This window comes from Alnus glutinosa, chromosome 8 (genome assembly GCF_958979055.1).
Source record: "Alnus glutinosa chromosome 8, dhAlnGlut1.1, whole genome shotgun sequence".
Classification (NCBI taxonomy): Eukaryota; Viridiplantae; Streptophyta; class Magnoliopsida; order Fagales; family Betulaceae; genus Alnus; species Alnus glutinosa.
In genome coordinates, this window is record NC_084893.1 from 28,869,602 (window position 1) to 28,888,701 (window position 19,100).

Consider the following 19,100-nt stretch of genomic DNA (forward strand, 5'->3'; position numbering starts at 1 on the left):
TGGACGCTTGTCATATACTATTAGGCAGGCCTTGGCAGTACGATCGCAGTGTGGTACATGATGGCAGGAAGAATACTTATTCCCTTAGCATCAAAGGGAAGAAGATTGTGTTAGCACCTCGTCGGGATGGAGCCAATCCTACCCAGGTAGCCGATAATACTAACCTGCTTTCTTTGTCCAGGTTCTTAGTCGAAGTTGAGCGTGAAGACAGAATTTATGCATTACTGCCTTGTGGGAATAGTGCAGTAGACGAGGCGCCAGAATTGCCGCCAGAAGTGCAGCGGATGCTTTCAGAATTTTCTGACCTCATGCCAGAAGATTTTCCCCCCGGACTACCACCGATGCGAGACATCCAGCATCAGATTGACCTGATTCCTGGGTCGATTTTGCCGAATAGGCCAGCCTATCGCCTCAGTCCCAAGGAAGCGGAAGAGTTGCAACGACAAGTGGTGGAGTTGCTGGAGCGAGGCTACATCCGTGAGAGTATGAGTCCATGTGCCGTTCCTGCCCTGTTGGTACCAAAGAAAGATGGTTCATGGCGCATGTGCGTTGATAGCAGAGCCATCAACCGGATCACCGTAAAATACCGGTTCCCAATTCCTCGCTTGGATGATATGTTGGATCAGTTAGCCGGTTCTCGGGTCTTCTCCAAAATTGATCTTAAAAGCGGCTACCACCAGATCAGAATAAGGCCTGGAGATGAGTGGAAGACGGCGTTCAAAACGCAACATGGGCTGTACGAGTGGTTGGTGATGCCTTTTGGGTTGTCCAATGCACCCAGTACCTTTATGAGGTTCATGCATCAGGTTCTGCGGCCTTTTATGGGGAAATTCGTCGTGGTGTACTTCGACGATATCCTTATCTATAGTCCGACCTGGACGTCACATTTTGAGCACCTCCGTGCTGTTTTCAGTACGTTGAGAACGAAGCGCCTCTTCGTTAATCAGAAGAAGTGTTCGTTCTTCACTACATCGGTAACCTTTCTTGGTTTTGTTGTATCTACTGATGGTGTCCATGCAGATCAGTCCAAGATAGATGCCGTTTTGGAGTGGCCCCAGCCAAAGACCTTACATGACGTGAGGAGTTTCCATGGGTTGGCGTCCTTCTACCGCCGATTCATCAGGAATTTCAGCACCCTGATTGCTCCCATCACAGAGTGCCTCAAGGGTCGTGAGTTCCAGTGGTCTGAAGAGGCAGAGATCAGTTTCCAACTGGTCAAGCAGAAGATGACCGAGGCACCAGTTTTGACACTCCCTGACTTTGAGAAGGTGTTCGAAGTAAACTGCGACGCATCTGGAGTTGGCATTGGAGGCGTTCTCAGTCAGGAGGGGCGTCTCATAGCTTTTTTCAGTGAGAAGCTATCGGGATCAAAGAAGAATTACTCCACCTACGACCTGGAGTTTTATGCCATCGTCCAGTCTTTGAAGCATTGGCGACACTATCTGGTACACAAAGAGTTTATCCTCATTACCGATCATGAGGCCCTGAAGTACATCAATGGGCAACACAAGCTAAGTAGACGGCACGCCAAGTGGGTGGCATACTTACAGGAATTCACCTTTGCACTAAGGCACCAAGCAGGAAGTCTAAACCGTGTCGCAGATGCACTGAGTCGTTGTACGATGCTCCTTACCACCATGAGCACTAGGGTCGCAGGGTTTGAAGCTTTCACTGACATGTATGCAGCAGACCCTTCCTTTGGGAAGATCATTCAGGAGGTAGCAGATGGTCACCGTTCTGATTTCATTTTGCATAATGGTTATCTGTTTTGTGGGTTACAATTGTGCATTCCAGATTGTTCACTAAGGCAACAGATTATTAGTGAACTTCATAACGAGGGCCACTTCGGGCGAGACAAGACGTTGGCTCTTATCTCCTCTGACTACTATTGGCCCAAGTTGACCAGTGACGTGGCTCACTTTGTGGAGCGTTGTTATGTGTGTCAGAAGTCCAAGGGTGTCCTCACCAATGCAGGCTTGTACACCCCATTACCGGTTTCTGACGCTCCGTGGCTCGATGTCAGCATGGACTTTGTGTTGGGCTTACCCCGTACCCAACGGGCCTGTGATTCTATTTTGGTTGTGGTTGATAGGTTTTCCAAGATGGCCCATTTCATAGCTTGCAGGAAGACCATGGATGCTGTTCGGATCGCCCATCTCTACTTTAGGGAGATTGTGCGTCTTCATGGTGTCCCTCGATCCATCACTTCAGATCGGGATACCAAATTTATTAGTAGTTTTTGGAGGAGCTTATGGGGAAAACTGGGGACAAAGTTGAACTTCAGTAGTGCCTACCACCCCCAGACAGATGGCCAGACAGAAGTGGTGAACCGGAGTTTGGGTAACCTCTTGCGGTGTCTGGCAGGGACTAAGCCAAAGCAGTGGGATTTGGCCCTACCTCAGGCAGAGTTTGCCTACAACAGGTCGAAGAGCAGGACCACAGGGATGAGCCCATTCGAGATTGTCTATGGTCAGAATCCATCCGGAGTATTGGACTTGGCTCCTGTTCCATGTGTCGGTCGCTTGAATCCTAAGGCAGATGAGCTGGCCGACCATCTTCGGGGCATCCATGAGCAGGTAAAACTGGCCATTCAGGAGAGCAATGACAAGTACAAGGCTCGAGCGGACCGCCATCGTCGTCAGGTACTTTTTGATGTTGGTGATTTTGTTTGGGCAGTGTTAACTCGTGATCGGTTCCCTGTTGGCGAGTATAATAAGCTTAAGGAGCGGAAGATCGGGCCCTGTGAAATATTGCAGAAGATCAATGACAACGCCTACAGGTTGCGTCTCCCCAGTCATTTGAAGACCTCTGATGTCTTTAATGTGAAGCACTTAAGTCCTTATTTTGCGGATTCTGATGATATTGCTGTGAACTCGAGGACGAGTTCTTTCCAACCCGGGGTGACTGATGCAGGAGGGTCCGAGTCTGATGACGCTGAGTTGTCAGATTGCACAATAAAGGCGCTGAATTACTTGGAGCAGGCGGATCAGCGCAAAATTGGCAAGAAATAGTAATCTGACTTAATTGGGGCAATTTCCGAGTGCGCCGCAGTAATTTGGCCATAACTTTGGCTACGTGTATCCGTTTCGCGCATATGACCCCAATTCGGAAAGCTCTCTTCGGCGCGCACGTCGTGGCCACCCAGTTTCGCTTGGTACGCCTCGTTTCGAGCCCCAAAATCCGCTGTTTTCCTTGTCAAAATCCTAATTTTAGATATTTTTTGCTATTTATGGTAACTTTTCCTTTATTGTTTAGGAGGTGATTCTGAGCCCGATTTGGGCCAGATTTTCGACAGAATAATTATTTTATTATGTATTTCGTTTTATTATGGTTTTCGGGATTTTGCTATTTTTGGCAAAAATTCTCCTAAACCTAATTTTCAGCTATTTAAGCCCGGCTTGTGGGCGTTTTTTTTGACAGCTTATTGTTATTGATCAATTATCAAAATTCAGAGTTTTCTCTCTGTTTTGGGTGAATTTTCGTGTTTCTTCCTTGCAAAGTACTTATTGGTTAGCCTACAGAATAATCACTATTCTGTTCCGGCGTCAATTATTATTACCAAACAACTTTATTCATTTTTCTCATAAAAATTTCAAATAACCTTTCACCTTTCCCAAGTTGGGCACCATGTTCTCCCACCTTTCATCCAAAACAGCAAATACAATTCCATCTATCACAAGCTCGAGTGTAATACCATACTCAAAACATAACAACAACTAATCAAATAGACCAAGAATTGACTAACAATAATATACTAGACCTGAGGCACAAGATATTTTTGAGTTACCCTAATAGAGAAATAACTTTCTTCGACAAACTCAAGCTCTGACCTCTCTTCTTTCATTCCCTGTTCGAATTTCATGAAATTTGTACAAGAAATTTCAGAGAATCCCATTACAATTATGAAGTTTTGGCCGGCCTTGTATGAAATACAATTTGCTACATTATTTTTATTAATGGTTGCAGCATTGAACATTTTATATATAAATAGTGCCAAATTGTTGGACAATAATTTTTATTCTTCCCAATAAGATAATCTGGCTATTGGAGCAGAAATTCAATAGATTTTTGTAGAATGAAAATGAAGAGAAGGCTCGAGCTAAAGTCGCTTGGGAGAGTATTTGTGTGCCTAAAAAGGAGGGTGGTCTTGGGATTAAAAGGTTGGCTGTTTGGAACATTGTTTCCATGCTCAACCACATTTGGAATCTCTTCTCTCGGGCTGGCTCACTTTTGGTAGCTTAGATTCATCATAATAGATTGAAAGGACGAAGTTTCTGGGAGGTGTCCATTCCCCATAACTGCCCTTGGAGCTGAAAAAAGCTCTTGAATATTCGGAATGTTGCTAAACAGTTCATCAAGTTCAAGGTTGGAGACGGTAGTAGCATATTCTTATGGCATTTCATTTGGCATCTAGCGGGTTGCTTGATAGACACTTATGTGCCCAAAGTAGTATATGATGTAGGTCCCTCCATCGGTCCTAAGCTCTCTTCTATTATTAGAAGGGGTGATTGGTTTTGGCCCCATGCCAGACAAGAGGCCCTTGTAGAGATCCAAAGTAGGTTGCCTAATATTGAGCTTGGAAAGGCTGATCAACCGGTTTGGGATTCTAAAAGTGGTGTGTTCTCAAGTTCTGATACTTGGGAAAAGCTTAGGGATAAGAAACAGGTGGTGGAATGGCATGATGTTGTCTTGTTTTCTAAAGTTATCCCTAGACATGCATTCTTTCTTTGGCTTGCATTCAAGGATGCTATTGTTACTAGGGAGCATAATGTGTATACAGGGCTATAGTGGAGACAGTTTGTGTATCTTCTGTTGTGCAAGTCAGGAGTATAGAGACCATTTGTTCTTTGAGTGTAGCTTGAGCATGAGAATTTGGCGGTCTCTGATGTCTAATTGTGGGATGACTAGTTCCCCGTTGAATTGGAATTCAATTGTTCATTGGAGTTTGCAAAATATGAAATGGAAGAACTTGCAAGCTACCGTTAGAAAACTATGTTTTGCTCCAGCAACTTACAACTTGTGGTTACATCAGAATGCTTTGCTCCATGGCGGGCACCCCAAGTCTGAAGAAGGAATTTTATCCAATATTAAATGGGAAGTTAAAGCGAGATTGTTAGCCAAGTTTCCTCCTAAGTAGTTGTCTGATTATGGAAGGGTTATGTTCTGTGATTCTAGCTTTGGGTTGCTAGGTTGGCTAGTTGTTTCTTTTTCTGGGGCATTGCCTCTGATTTGTAGTGTATTTTTAGGTTGTAGTTATGGTTCATGTTGGAATTGTGATTCTAGTATTTACCGGAGAGTTGTACCGATTGTGTTTGGTCAATGAAGATTTAATTCATAAAAAAATAAAAAAAATAAAAACAGTGCCAAATTGTCAAAATCCTAGTTAAGAAAAATTGCTCCACTTAAGAGTAGTGGAGCATTAATCAAAGAGCAAAAGAATATGTAAACTAATTAGAGAAAGAAAGAGAGAGAAGCGGTGGATGGGCAGATCATTTGCACGTGTTTAGCAGGTAACAAGCCATTGTAGCAGTAGAAATTATTGCTTGGGATTATCATATATTTCATGGTCTGTGTGCAGTATTTTGGAGCTCTGTTTCTAATCAACAAAACTAGTCTCCCAATACATGATGAAGGCCATAGGTAGGGGTGGACTTCATTGAGTGCGTTCTAACTATTTATCAAGAAAAAGGAACATTGTGAATGGAGTCTTTTAAAGGTTCAAAGGATCTTCTTATTTATATAATTCCTTCTAGAGATAAAATTCTCTTATTTGTAGCGTTGAAAATCGTTAAAGTATTAATTAAGAGATTAAATTTATTAGTTTTTTAATTATCTTATGCTTTTAAGATAAATGATAATTTAACTTGACATCAGACCGCTCTCCATTTTAGCTAAACAAATTCTTCCATCCTTTTTTTTTTTTTTTTGTAAACTACCTACTTTTTCAAAACACCAACATCGACTCTCTATTTTAACTATCCACTTTCACTATTTCATTTAAATATTATTTCTCAATGGTTTCTTTATTCTTTATCGAGATGAGAGAGAATGTTAGAGATTAAAAAATGTTTTGTTTTTTGAGTAATGTTACACACACTCCCACTTCTCCACACCCTTAAGTGGCTTTTAAAACCACCATTGGCTTTGATATGGATCTTTATTGAATTTTAATCCAATGGTGATTTTAAAAGCCACTTAAGAATGTGGAGAAATGAAAGTGTGTGTATCATTACTTTTTTTTTTTTTTTTTTTTACATGTAGTGGGTGAACAGTACGTACCAGCAAGCAGCTCATCAAATGATTCTTTAAATTATTGAGCCAGATGCAATTCCTATTCCTCCCATTTTAGCATCCTGGCTATCCAAAATAACGTTTAGCTATCCGGATGTAAATGCTCTAACTCCACACATTATCTCATAGAGTTTGAACCTAGACGTTATTAATGAAATGAAATCGTGATTCTCCACCGTTTTCTATCGGCTTAAACACTTATAAGACCCCATGAAAAGACTATAGAAAATGAAAGGTCCATGATTGTGTGACCCCCATAACAAGTCTACACACAGGGAGAATCACTTAATCTGCACAATTGTCTCTGTTTTAAACATGGGAGCTTTGGCACCATCATTGTTGCCTCCAAGGCAGGGCATCGTGGGTGTGACCACTGAGCAATGCCACCAGACCACTCACCGAGCTCAAGGGTTAAAGCTGCTATTACCCAAATGTTAAACGACAAAGACACTTTATTTTACTAAAATAACAGCAACTTTTCCTATTATAATGTAGTTTTAAATCTTTATTACCCTTTCAAAGCTCTTTGGGACAGAACACCTCCAAATAATTTTTGTCAGAACTCGGACCAATTGCCTCTTCGATTCGTGGGTACGAGGTAGGTTTTGATGTTTCATTAGATTAAAGTTTCGTACATATATTTTTTTATTCTTCAAATATATATATACCCATTTCTAACTATAATGCAATTTGTAATATTTTTCTAAATTTGTAATTGCAGTAATGTTTCTCCAAACTACAATTAATGTTGCAATTTATTTATTTTGTACAAAAAATAAATGACAAAATACCCGTGATAAAAAAAATAATTTTTTTTTTTTTTTTTTTTTTTTTTTTTTTTTTTGGGTGGGGTGTGTGTCTTCAAAGTAAAATAATTCAAAACTCATTTGTCATATCACTATTTTGTTTTGACTGGAATCCCCTTTAATTGTTCAACTTATAATTTTCATGGTTTCACATTTGTAAAAGTCTCACCAGGAATTACTATGCAACCTAATTTTACTATTCCAACAACTGGGATTAAACAAGGAAATTAAGGAGCCAATCTTTTGAAAGATGGCAGAAAGGAGGTATCATTTTTTGTATTTTTTGGGCTACATAAAATATTGGTTTACAAAGAATGGATATTAATTTAAATAATTAAATTTTTATTTTATTTTTTAAAAAGTGTTTAAAATAAATAATAATTTTAACAACGTGATAAAGTCGCATGGGCCAATCACGTGCTTCCCCCTTACATAAAATGTTAACGTCTGAAAGTAAAAGTGGTAATTAGGTATAAAGAAATTGAAATTTAAAGGCTTGACTTTTGACTCCTCCACAGTTTGAGCATCATTTTCACATTCTAGTTTTCTTTTACTTTTTTTTATTTACTTTTTGCATATTTGTTGCAGTTGAAACTTGAAAATGACATTTTACAAGAACAGGACTACAGGAGAAGATAAAAATAGAAATAAAAATAAAAGCAATCCAGGTCAGACCGACCACGTGCCAGATGCCAAATCGACGGTCCATATCATCCAGCTCTCACCCGATCGGACAGTTTCAAATCCGTCCGTGCAAACACTAACTTATCGGCAAGCAACGGTCCAGAACCACCCACGTGTCGCTGAGGGTAGACGTTATTAACTCCGATGATCCAACGGACCCAACTCATTCGCTCCCAAACTCTCTCTCTCTCTCTCCCTCTCTCTCTCTCTCTCTCTCTCAGTCCCCTCTCTCTGCGTGCCGGCCGATCAGCTCCGAAGCCCTGACTTGCCGGAGATTTCGGTCATTGGTTCTCATTCTTGTAGAAGAAGAAGAAGATAAAGAGGAACTTGCAAATCCTTTCCTTGAAGAACTTGCGTTCTTCAAATTGCTTAAATATGTGAAAATTTTCAAACACACTGAAAAAAATCCCAACTAAAAAAGCCTTTCATTTCAGAGCTAAATCAATCGGATCAAAACTTTAAATTTCCACACATTTTCACGAATTCCAGCGAATAAAAAAACTCAAAATCGTTCTTCAATGGCGGACTCCGACAACGAATCTGGCGGCGGAGGGACCGGAAACTTGTCTGCGAACGAGATGTCCCCGCGCGAGCAGGACCGGTTCTTGCCGATCGCGAACGTGAGCCGGATCATGAAGAAGGCTCTGCCGGCGAACGCGAAGATCTCCAAGGACGCCAAGGAGACCGTGCAGGAGTGCGTGTCGGAGTTCATCAGCTTCGTCACCGGCGAGGCCTCCGACAAGTGCCAGAGGGAGAAGCGCAAGACCATCAACGGCGATGATCTGCTCTGGGCCATGACCACCTTAGGCTTCGAGGACTACGTGGAACCTCTCAAGGTGTACCTCCAGAGGTTTCGGGAGTCCGAGGGAGAGAAGACCATGGTGGCGCGCGACAAGGACGGTCCCGGGGGCTCGTCGACGACGGGTTTGGGAAATGGTGGTGGTGGGGTTTATGGGAATAGTATGGTGCTTCAGGGAGGACACGTGTACGGATCTGGTGGGTTTCATCCGATGGCTGTGAGTGGTCCTAGTGGTGTGGGGTTTGGTGGGTTGGGGAAGAGTGGGCCTGGGTATGCTGGGCCCAGTTCCAACACGGGCAGGCCCAGATAGTTGTCAAATATTAATCATAAATTAATGTGGGACCTCTAGACAGCATCGTTATTCATGTTTTAATTTATATTTTGTGGTGCCTGTTCATATTTTTGTGTTAAATTCAAATATCAAAGAATATCACAAACTTGGTCTAAGAGAATAATGGCATTTTTCATTCTCATTTATTACACATTTTACTTTTTCCGACGTTACGTGTTTTAAGTAAGTTTTCATGTCAATCACTTTAAAAAAACGAAAGAGCACTTAAAATATGACACATCAGTCGGGGTTCATTCTCAAACTATACACAAAATCGAGCCTCTTGGGTTTCGCCCAAAGTTAGAAAGATAAAGTATATGCTAAATAAGCCGATAATAGATTCTTCCCTCCAATGGTTGTTGGAGTCTGACAATGGAACTAGCTTAGGTTTAGGTTAGAGTTGGGTTATGCCCAAACTTTGCTTTGCTTTAAGCTCCATCACCAACACCAACTCCACCCAGAAAATGAAAATAACAAAAAAAATAGTCAATGTCCAAACCCTTATTGCACAAATTCTAACAGTATGCTGCATGGATTTTGGCTTTGTTTGGCAAGGAACCTACCATATCAGAATAGTAGATTGTTATTTTTTAGAGTTAGTAAAAAGTGGTAGATGTGATATAAAGTAAAAAGTTTTGTATAGAAAAGTAAAAGCTTTTGTATTTTAGTGAATTTTTTATTTGAATAGTAATAAAAAAATTATTGATGTAATATAAAAAGTGAAAAAAGTGTGAATGTTTTGTTGTTAATTGTTATTGAAAAATGTGAAAAAGTGAGAAACAGTACATGAATATTAAAAAAAACACTATTCTGGCATGGCAAGCCACTTGCCGAACACAACCAAATTTATTTCTTCGTACTAGTAACCAAGTGTCTTATCTAATGGTGTGTTTCCAAAGAAATGTGGGCAACAGCATGAGAGCTTGGAGGGTAGCTAACCATAATTCAGCAATTTAAATATTCTCTTCTTGTTACTTAATGCTTTCTCTTTGGGTTTTAACGAATTCATTGCCACAAGACCCTTGCTGGAATAAGTGTCATTACGAATGCTACAATTTATGTTATATGTTACTTATAAACTGGTGTGTTAGTTCACATGATACTTACCACGTCAATGCCGTGTGATAAGTTCAAGTGTTGTTAGGGGTACTACAAGTTCCTAACAAACTGGTGTAATAGTTCACATATCACTTGCCATGGCAGCCCACACGATATTTACTACATTTACAAATTGACATGAAAATCTACATTCGACTTACCACATCAGCTACTAAAATGTAGGCTGTCACGTGATAGTACCATAAAAATTTTCCTACCGAAATGAGTGCCAGGTGTCTCCACTCACTATGAGAACACATACCAAGTGTCCATTATGACTGCCATACAAACTACTCATCAGGGCCAGGCACTTGCCTTAACGGCCAAGAACATTTCACATACTTCAGCACCATCCATTTTTAGGTCTAGTTGGTTCAACAGGTGAATCAATACACGTTCCTTCAAAGGAATAATTGAAATTATCACAGCAAGATTTACAACAAGTAGAGAAGGTGATAAGACATCCACAACAATTCCCTACCCACGAGATTGGTCGTGTTCTTTTAGCGCCTGAAAAGTAATCGTTAGCAACGCATATTATTTCAATCGCTGTATCTGAGTACAAAAAACTAGAGAGACAGCAATCTCCATATGATTCCAGGTTCCAACACACCAGAATGCTACTTTTCAGATCTCCAAATTGGCAAAGTTATTCCCAGAATAAAGTGAACATCACATCCATGGAGGCCTGTCTAATGGAAGTCTCTCAATGAAGGACAAAAAAAGAACCAGAATACCATAATAGCAATGATAAAATAAGAAGAAAGGGGCAACAGTATGCACATTATCAAAATTTGAAAAACTTCAATTAATAGTTTATATACAAAGACTATTACAGTATACAATTCTCTAGGTTGAAATGATTGCTTTAATTCAATGGTTAGTACTGTACATCTTCACAAGAAAAAAAAGGCATGGTTAACATGGTATACTCGAAACAAAAAGGGGTGAAGAGGATACAACAACTAGACAATCAGAACAGGCACATTACAAACATCCTCTGATCAGCTAAATCCTATTACATCACCATTCATACATCAAGTCTATAATAACCTGCCACATTTCAGACTTCAGTAATGTGAAGCCATAACATCATCCACAACATCGGTCTCATCAAGTTCTAATTAACTAAAACATAAAAGAAAATGAAGCTAAAATCTTAAAGAAAAGTTCCGATTTCTGAATCAATGCAAGCAAAAGAGGAAACACCATGCATTCTCTCCCATGTAGAAGTTAGAAGCCCTCTTTTATCTCCAAGGCAACCTGGAGTTCTGCTGAAAAGTTTCAGTTCCCCATGATCAAATGTCCTTCAAGCTATGAAACAAAGAATTAGGAAAGAAATATTTGCAATTAGTATACCAATTCTTAAAATAGTAAACAATAAATGAGAAGACAAGCAACAACGTGTGTGTGTGCAGGCGTGCATGTATGATGGTAAATAGGCACAAAAATTAGGAAAGAAAAAAGCAAAACATGAAAACGTAATAGAGTCATAAATGCTAATCAAACCTTAAACAACCTCTCAATATCTTTAACATTCTACATAAAACACTCATTAGAATTAGGGTACTTATCCAAACTAAACCCAAAACTTAAGAATTTGTACTTATTATCAAACATAAGAAGGCATAAACATTTAAAAAAATGTATTAACTTGACAGCAACTAAAACAGGATGAAATCAAACTTAACAAACAGCGCAATCTTTCTAAGTTATAGCTGAGATATTCTGGTGGGTTTTGGGTGGTTTGTTTGGGTTAAGGTTCTTTTGGGGCTGGTTTGGGTGCTTGACAGGGGCTTCTTCTTTATTTTGGGTTTTGTGTTTCTTTTGGGTTTTGCTTGGGTCGGGTCGGTGTTGAGGCATTTGTTTCTTGCATACTCTGTGTACCAAGAGCGCCTTACGCTGTTATTTATAAAATCGGCACTTATCAAAAAAAAAAAGTTATAGCTAAGATACTAGATGAGAAAAACTAAAATTTAGTAAAAGCCATGTGTCTGCTTTGTGAGGTCAACAAAAGGAGCTACTTTTTCAACAATTTATTGCAGTGACAGAAAACAATACCAAGTACAACAAAATGGCATCAAAACCTTCCAAAATGAAAGACTAGCATCAATATCAGCATATGCATATTGCAAAATATTTAACTGGTTCATAAGCCACAAACTAGTTTTTCTACACTTATAGCAGCATACAAATGTCAGAAAAACAACACAAAGTAAAGAAGAAATAGCCAACAAAAAATTCCAAGAAGCAGAGACTAGGATTAATATGAGCATATTTATAATGCACAATTACTTGACCAGTTCATAAACCATGAAAGTATGAGTAACCGAGTATAGAATGCACAACACAAGCATGCTGTCTTAGAGGAGACTCATAACTCATAAGCATTCCTCAACAAATAACACTCATAAAGGAAAAAGAAATTGAAATTTAAGAACTTACATTTCTTGGTGCAACAATAAAGCCACGCTTCTGTGGTGAAGAAGCAATCAAGAAATTTCAGGCAATGACATGAGAACGGCAGTTCAACAAATCAAGGACCCATGAACACCAGTTAAAAGAGAGTTCAAATGACCATGATGAATTTTTGTTTAGTTTCTGCCTCATTTGCTTTCTTGATTGATAGCATCCACAAATAAGAAGCATAAGATTCAGTTACTCGGAAGTCAGCCTTCGCCTCTTCCCATAATCAGCATCCTTTGATCTTGAACGATGTTCCTCCTCTTGTGATAAACGTGACTTGCTGTAAGTCCTAGATGACCGGCCCCTTTCCCATTCATCCTCATGATCCCCTTCACGGTCCCTGTACCTATGATGATCAGCATACCTCTCTTTGTCTTCTCTGTACCTGTCACGGTCACGCTCCCTATCACGATCCCTCTCACGGTCACGATCACGCTCCCGGGAGCGTTCTCTATCCCGATCACGCTCCCGAGAGCGCTCTCGACCAATATCTCTATCATCACGATGCCTTTTTTCTGACCAGTCATGGTCAATGCCCGTTTCTTTTTCTTTTGGAATATCCCTATCATAACCTGGATCCCTATCATCCCGATACCTTCTATCAGACGACCCAGACCAGTCCCTTTCTGAACCTCTATCTTTTTCCTTCATGGCATTTGGCCAACCCACTCTATCATGACTGACCTCACCATATTGATGGTCAGATGCAGCTTCCTCCCCATAACTAGACTCCCCAGCTCTACCACCACCATGCTCCTCACCACCCCATCCACCCATACTAGGATCTGACCACATTCCCATGTTAGGCCCATCAATACCAGACGTGGGCATCATTCCCATTCCATTCATGGGCATCCCTCTTCCAAAGAATGCTGGATTCACATGAGGGGCAACTCCAGGCAAACCAACACCTCCCACAGGGGGGAATGAAGACAAAATGCCTGAGAATGGAGGCGTTGGAGCACCAGGAAAGCCTCCATAGCTACCCATTCTCCCCATAGGCCCACCAAATGCTGGATCAAAACCCTGACCCATCATTGACTGAGGATGTAACAACGGCGGGGCTGCACCAATACCCTGACCAAACCCGTTCCCACCATTTCCCATTATCCCTCTCCCTCCCATTCCACCACCCCTATTCCTCATCGGTCCACCCGGCCCTCTATTCCCCATTCCCCCCTGTGCATTACCTCTCCCCCAATTCCCTCGCCCATAACCTCTATTATTATCCCCACCCTGATAATTCCCACCTGTTGCAATGTTGTTCCCACCAGGCTTACCCCCGGCATCATTATTAGGCCCCCTCCTCACTTGCGTAGACTGTGTCGTCTGTTGATTCCTATTCACCTGAGCCTCTCCCATTCTCTTAACACTATAAGGCGATGCAAACGCAACAACACATGGTCTCCCATTAAAGACAAGTCCATTCATTCCCTCCTTACACGCCGTGGCAGCAGTGGGGTCATAAAACTCGACCTGGCAATATCCTTTCGACTTCCCACTCGCTTTCTCATCAAAAAACTTCACCTCCTTCACTGGTCCATACTTGCACAACTCCGCTTCCAGTTCCGCATCAGTCGTCCACCAATGCAAATCACCCACAAACAATATTGTCCCCCCACCACCACCACCACCTCCTCCAACACCACCACCAATACCACCTCCTCCCACCATAACACCAACACCACCACTATTCCCAACCCCATTTCCACCAATCCCATTCACACTCCCTCCTCCTCCTACTCCACCACCACCACTTTGCCTCACCAAACCCTCGTTCCCTACATTCCCTACACCACCATGTGATTGCTGCCCTCGACCAATCCCTTGAATGATTAAACTACTATTATTATTCCCACTCTGCTCCTCTACCTCATTCACCTGACTCTTACTCATCATCCCACTTTGCCCTAACTCAACCCTAATCCCACCACCACCCGATCCGACCGTCCCTTTCACCTCATTCCCTCTAAACCCTTGATTAATCTGATACCCAGAAACCCTAGCCCCACCACCACTACCATTACCACTACCCTCACCGACACCAGGGATCGAAACATTGTGCACCTCCGGTGCCACCCTCGGTGACGGTAACTCTACCTTCTTCTTCTCCTCCTCATTCTTAAACCCTACTTCCTCACCCTTCCTCAGAGACTGCAAAAACCCCTCCCCGACATTCACGTCGTTGTACAAATCCTCATAGTCGTCGTCCTCCTCGCCGAGGAACCCCTCGTCGGCGACCGCCGAGATCGCCTCGTTCCGATGGAACTGATCCATCTGATCTGTACCCTCTCCGTACCCTCCCTCGCCCTCGTCCATCGTTTCGTTTCTTTTAGGGTTTTTGACAGAAACGTTCCTTTTTCTTTTTTTCTTTTTTTTCCAAAAGAAACCTACTGTGATAGTGCTTTTAGGGATCAAATGGAAGCATTTTCTAAAGAAAAACCAAGTAGATTGGGAATGAGATCTTACCAGGTGGAAGAGAGACAGTGCCTGCGTGTGTGAGAGACGGACAGAAACCCTAATCTGGAAAGTTGCGAGGAAATGTGTGAATTTTCTGGGTTTTTCTTTTCTTTTTCTTTTTCTTTTTTGCGTGATGTAATCTACTCAATCCTGGACCTTACATTGGCTAACGTGCGCTTGTGTGTGCGTATTGGGCGTACTCACTAGCGTCTTGGTTCGGGTGGGTCCAACGCAGCCCGGTTTCATGGGAGTTTACTAGTTTAGGCCCGTACGGTGGAGCTGGAGCAAGATCATTTACATATTGTTTTTGGAAAAATTGTTAAATTGATTCATGCAGTTTGATCTTGTAATAAATAAATTCATATATTTTTAAAATGAGATTATTATCCATCCCTTGCCTATTATATAAAATTTATATTAAAAAATAAATAAATAATTATTCAAATTATATAGTTTAAGTTTGTCATAACATTGATTGATGATGGAGTAAGTAATATTATAAACATAGCCATAAGCATCGATTGTACGGTCAAATTTAATCGGTGGACACCTACAAAATAAATCGAGACAATCAAAGACTTGTTTTTTTTTTTTTTTTTTTTAACAAATGGCATATGCCATCATATATTAATGAATAAAGTCTCAGGGCAAGGACAAAAACAAAAGGTTCAAGACCCCAATACCTTAAGCTAGATAAATCTGACTTGAAACAGCAACCTGAACAATACAAATCGTTACAGGGACAACAATGAGCCACTCTTTACATTTAAAGCACAACTCACAAATAGAAGATGCAGATCTAGCACCTAGGCCAACAAATAGTCCAGTAACTTTTAAGCATCACAAAGGCAAACGGTGAGAAAACACTAAAAAAAAGAAATAAAACACCCTAAACCATAACAAATCGAGACTGGCATCGGGTGGCGCTGTCGCAATCAGAGACTTGTTGAATACAAAATAAGGCAGTAAAGATAATTGTATAATGCTCAAAAAGAGAGTTAATGTCGGAGTGCTACAATTCCAACATTGTTTTTTTTCCTTTTTTTTTTTTTTTTTGAATGAAACAGGAAACTTCATTACTGAATATGAGCCTCATGGGGATTACATTTGATCAAAGGCCAATACAAATACAAGAAAAGCTCATACATGCCCGTAAGCAAAAACCACTGCCCGTAGGCCATTGTGACTAGAGATAAAGAAACTACACCCACTAAGTCAGGAAAAACATGACTTAAAGCAGTCTACCATGTGGTAGACTGTGACAAAGATCAAGAATATACAAAACAACAGCTATCCAAATAATAAATAAACATTACAATGATTAGACTTTAAACCTCTCTTAACAATAAAGCACAACCTATCACAAAGAAGAGAGGCAAATCTAGCATCAAACCATCAAACAGTCCCTATAATGTCTGAAAATTACAAAGGTAAACCATAACAGAAGACAAAAGCAGAAAAACACAGTGCCAGCAGAAAAACACAGTGCCGGCAAAAGAGACAGAGGCAGACTTCGCCGGAGACACCGGCGCGTGGGGAACACGAGCCATCACCAGTACCACCCAGCTGAAGATCAACCGCCGTAGACCCCATCCCCACCGTGCAAGGCCAGAAAATGGCGAAACGTGGCCGTCATGTGCGCTAAAGAGCAAAGGACTCTCTGGCGCGTGCAGGCCACGTGCCGAACTCCGACATACGGCATGACCTGTGCGACCGGCAGCAGAAGCAGACGGCGACGGAGAACTCGGCTGAGGGGCGCATGTCTAGCAGAAATCGGCGGACGTGCGTAAATCTAACTTCAAAAATCTGAAGAAAAACAATAGAGAGCCGACCAAAAGCATTTCGACGACGACACAACAAGCCGGCCACTCCCCCAACCTGAGCAACTAGCATTGAGACTTCATACCTAAGCAAAAAAAAAAAAAACACAAACAACCATGGTCCAAAGAGCTAGGTGAACAGCAACCCCTACCGGATCAACCGGGGGAGTTATTGTTTGTTTTAATTTAAGTAATCATTATGCAAATGGGTATTATCGTTGATTCAAATTCCTAGATTTACGTAACAAAAATTCTAAAGAATTTTTAAATTACCATCCATACGGTTTATGTAATCAAACTTTTAATGCATTACTAAATTCGTGCCACCACACACAAAATGTGCTTCCATAAGTCGTCAAATAATTGAGAATCAATCCTTCAAAAAAATAAAAAAATAAAATAAAAAATTGAGAAACAATGAAACATTTTGTTAACAAATTGTTAACATAAAGTAAATAAAAGAATTAACAGATAAATGATGAAATTTAACATCTTGCAATCAAGAGAGAGAGTGTAAATCTGCATAAGATACAAAAAAACAGGACAGATGGTGTGGCCAACGTTAAAGTTAGTGGGCCCAACCTTCAACTTCGTACATCTTGTGATTCTCTCAGTTATTCAGGTCCTTCAGGATTAGGCACTCGAGCCTTCTTGTGGGTCCGGTCGATCAATCGGACAAACATTTCAACGGTATTTTCATTTTTCCCCTTGGATTCGGCTTATAGAGCAATAACGGGATGTTTTCTGAAATAGACGTGCTAAATATCTTTCTTTTTTTGGTCTTTTTTTTTTATTATTATTTATTATTATTATTTTCTTATTTTCTTATTATTAAAAATAATTATTAGATTTATGCTGTACACACTATAGATTCACATAGACCACATAAATGGAATGATAAGTTTCAAAAGTGAGAAGGATAAGGTATTTTTTTTTAGGAAAAAATCATATTTAGTCTTTAAATTTTCATCTGATCTGGATTTTATCCTTAGGTTTTCAATTTAAAAAATAAAGTCCTTAGGTTTTGCCCAAATTTCAAATTGATCCCTCTACTAATTTAATGTCAAAGTTAACGATTTTTCATTTGTTACATATGATTCATTTGATACTCTATTTTTTTTTTGAAGAAACTCATTTGATACTCTAGGGTTAATGTTAGCACCCAATACAACGTCAATGTCCATGTCGGCATCAAATTTAACGGTTTTCCGTCTAATGTTACAAATCTAGAAAATTAAAATAACGAAGAAGATAGTTTTTGTTTATAGAGTTGGTCTTTTTTTTTTTTTTTTTTTTTTTTTTTTTTCTTTCTTTCTTTCTTTATGGATGACTTGGCGCTTAATGATCTAACATTGATATAGACGCTGATAGGTCAATTGAGACACACATAAAATATGACAAACTATTAATCTTGAAGAAAAAATTGACAGATGAATCTATTTAAAATTTATGCAAAACCTAAGGACTGTATTCTTAAAATTATAAACTCAATGACTAAATTCAAATAAGATAAAAATTGAAGGACTAAATATGATTTTTTTTTCCTTTTATTTAATAAATTATTAGAGGTGTGTTATTCATTTTCCTCCTGTCATTTTCTCACTTTTGAAAATTACTATTAGATTTGTGAGGTTTATGCAAGTGGACCCAATATATCTAATAATGAATTTCAAAAGTAGGAGGAGGAAATAAATTATTTTTCAAATTATTATATGATTGGTATATAATTTTATGATGTAACAGTAAAATATTAAAATGTAACTTTTAAAATAACACTTACTTAAAAAAATAAAAAAAATAAAAAAATAAAGACTGGTTTCTACTCGAGCCTTGGGGCCGGTATGGGAACATCAAGAGCCTTGTCCGGCAATCAAAACATCCTCAAAGCTGATTGCACCGAATTGTGAACATAGGAAAGGTTATACAAATGAATGAATAATGATTTTCTAGTATTTTAGCTATATTTTATTTGGTTAAAAATAGTCTAAAACAAATAGGATCAATAAGAATCTTTGAGCATAATAATGATAGTTTTTGCATGAAGGGAGAGAAAATAGAAGTGGGTGAAAAAGAAAGACGACAACTGCTTTTAATCTTTGGCCTTACATTTAAAATGACAACAGCTGTCCTGTTATTACTAATGTAGACAGGGACGGAGCCAGAAATTCTTATGAGCAGGAAACGGTGGTAAAAAAAAATTATTGGTAGGGGTCAATAGGCTAAATTTTTAGTTTTATAACTTATATATATATATATATATATATATATATATATATATATATTTTTTAACTTAAGATTTTTTTTTTTTTAAGGAAATTGGGGGGGGGGGGCTATGGCCCCTGCCA

General features: G+C 39.8%; 2 protein-coding genes across 2 annotated transcripts; one reads left to right on the forward strand and one right to left on the reverse strand.

The window, feature by feature from the left end:
- The first annotated feature begins 7,934 nt into the window (after window positions 1-7,934).
- Window positions 7,935-9,017, forward strand: LOC133875457 (nuclear transcription factor Y subunit B-3-like). Its single transcript, XM_062313603.1, has one exon. The coding sequence runs from the start codon at window positions 8,300-8,302 to the stop codon at window positions 8,888-8,890; it is 591 nt and encodes a 196-aa protein (XP_062169587.1). The 5' UTR covers window positions 7,935-8,299; the 3' UTR covers window positions 8,891-9,017.
- Window positions 9,018-10,941: 1,924 nt separating this feature from the next.
- On the reverse strand, window positions 10,942-15,121 carry LOC133874857 (uncharacterized). The gene is made up of 2 exons (XM_062312743.1): window positions 12,455-15,121; window positions 10,942-11,323 (listed from the first exon to the last, which is right to left on the reverse strand). The coding sequence occupies exon 1, from the start codon at window positions 14,792-14,794 to the stop codon at window positions 12,668-12,670; it is 2,127 nt and encodes a 708-aa protein (XP_062168727.1). The 5' UTR covers window positions 14,795-15,121; the 3' UTR covers window positions 10,942-11,323; window positions 12,455-12,667.
- Between the last annotated feature and the right edge of the window lie 3,979 nt (window positions 15,122-19,100).

Excerpts from the sequence above, each read along its gene's own strand:
- LOC133875457 (XM_062313603.1), top strand. The coding sequence starts at position 8,300 with ATGGCGGACTCCGACAACGAATCTGGCGGCGGAGGGACCGGAAACTTG.
- LOC133874857 (XM_062312743.1), bottom strand. The coding sequence starts at position 14,794 with ATGGACGAGGGCGAGGGAGGGTACGGAGAGGGTACAGATCAGATGGAT.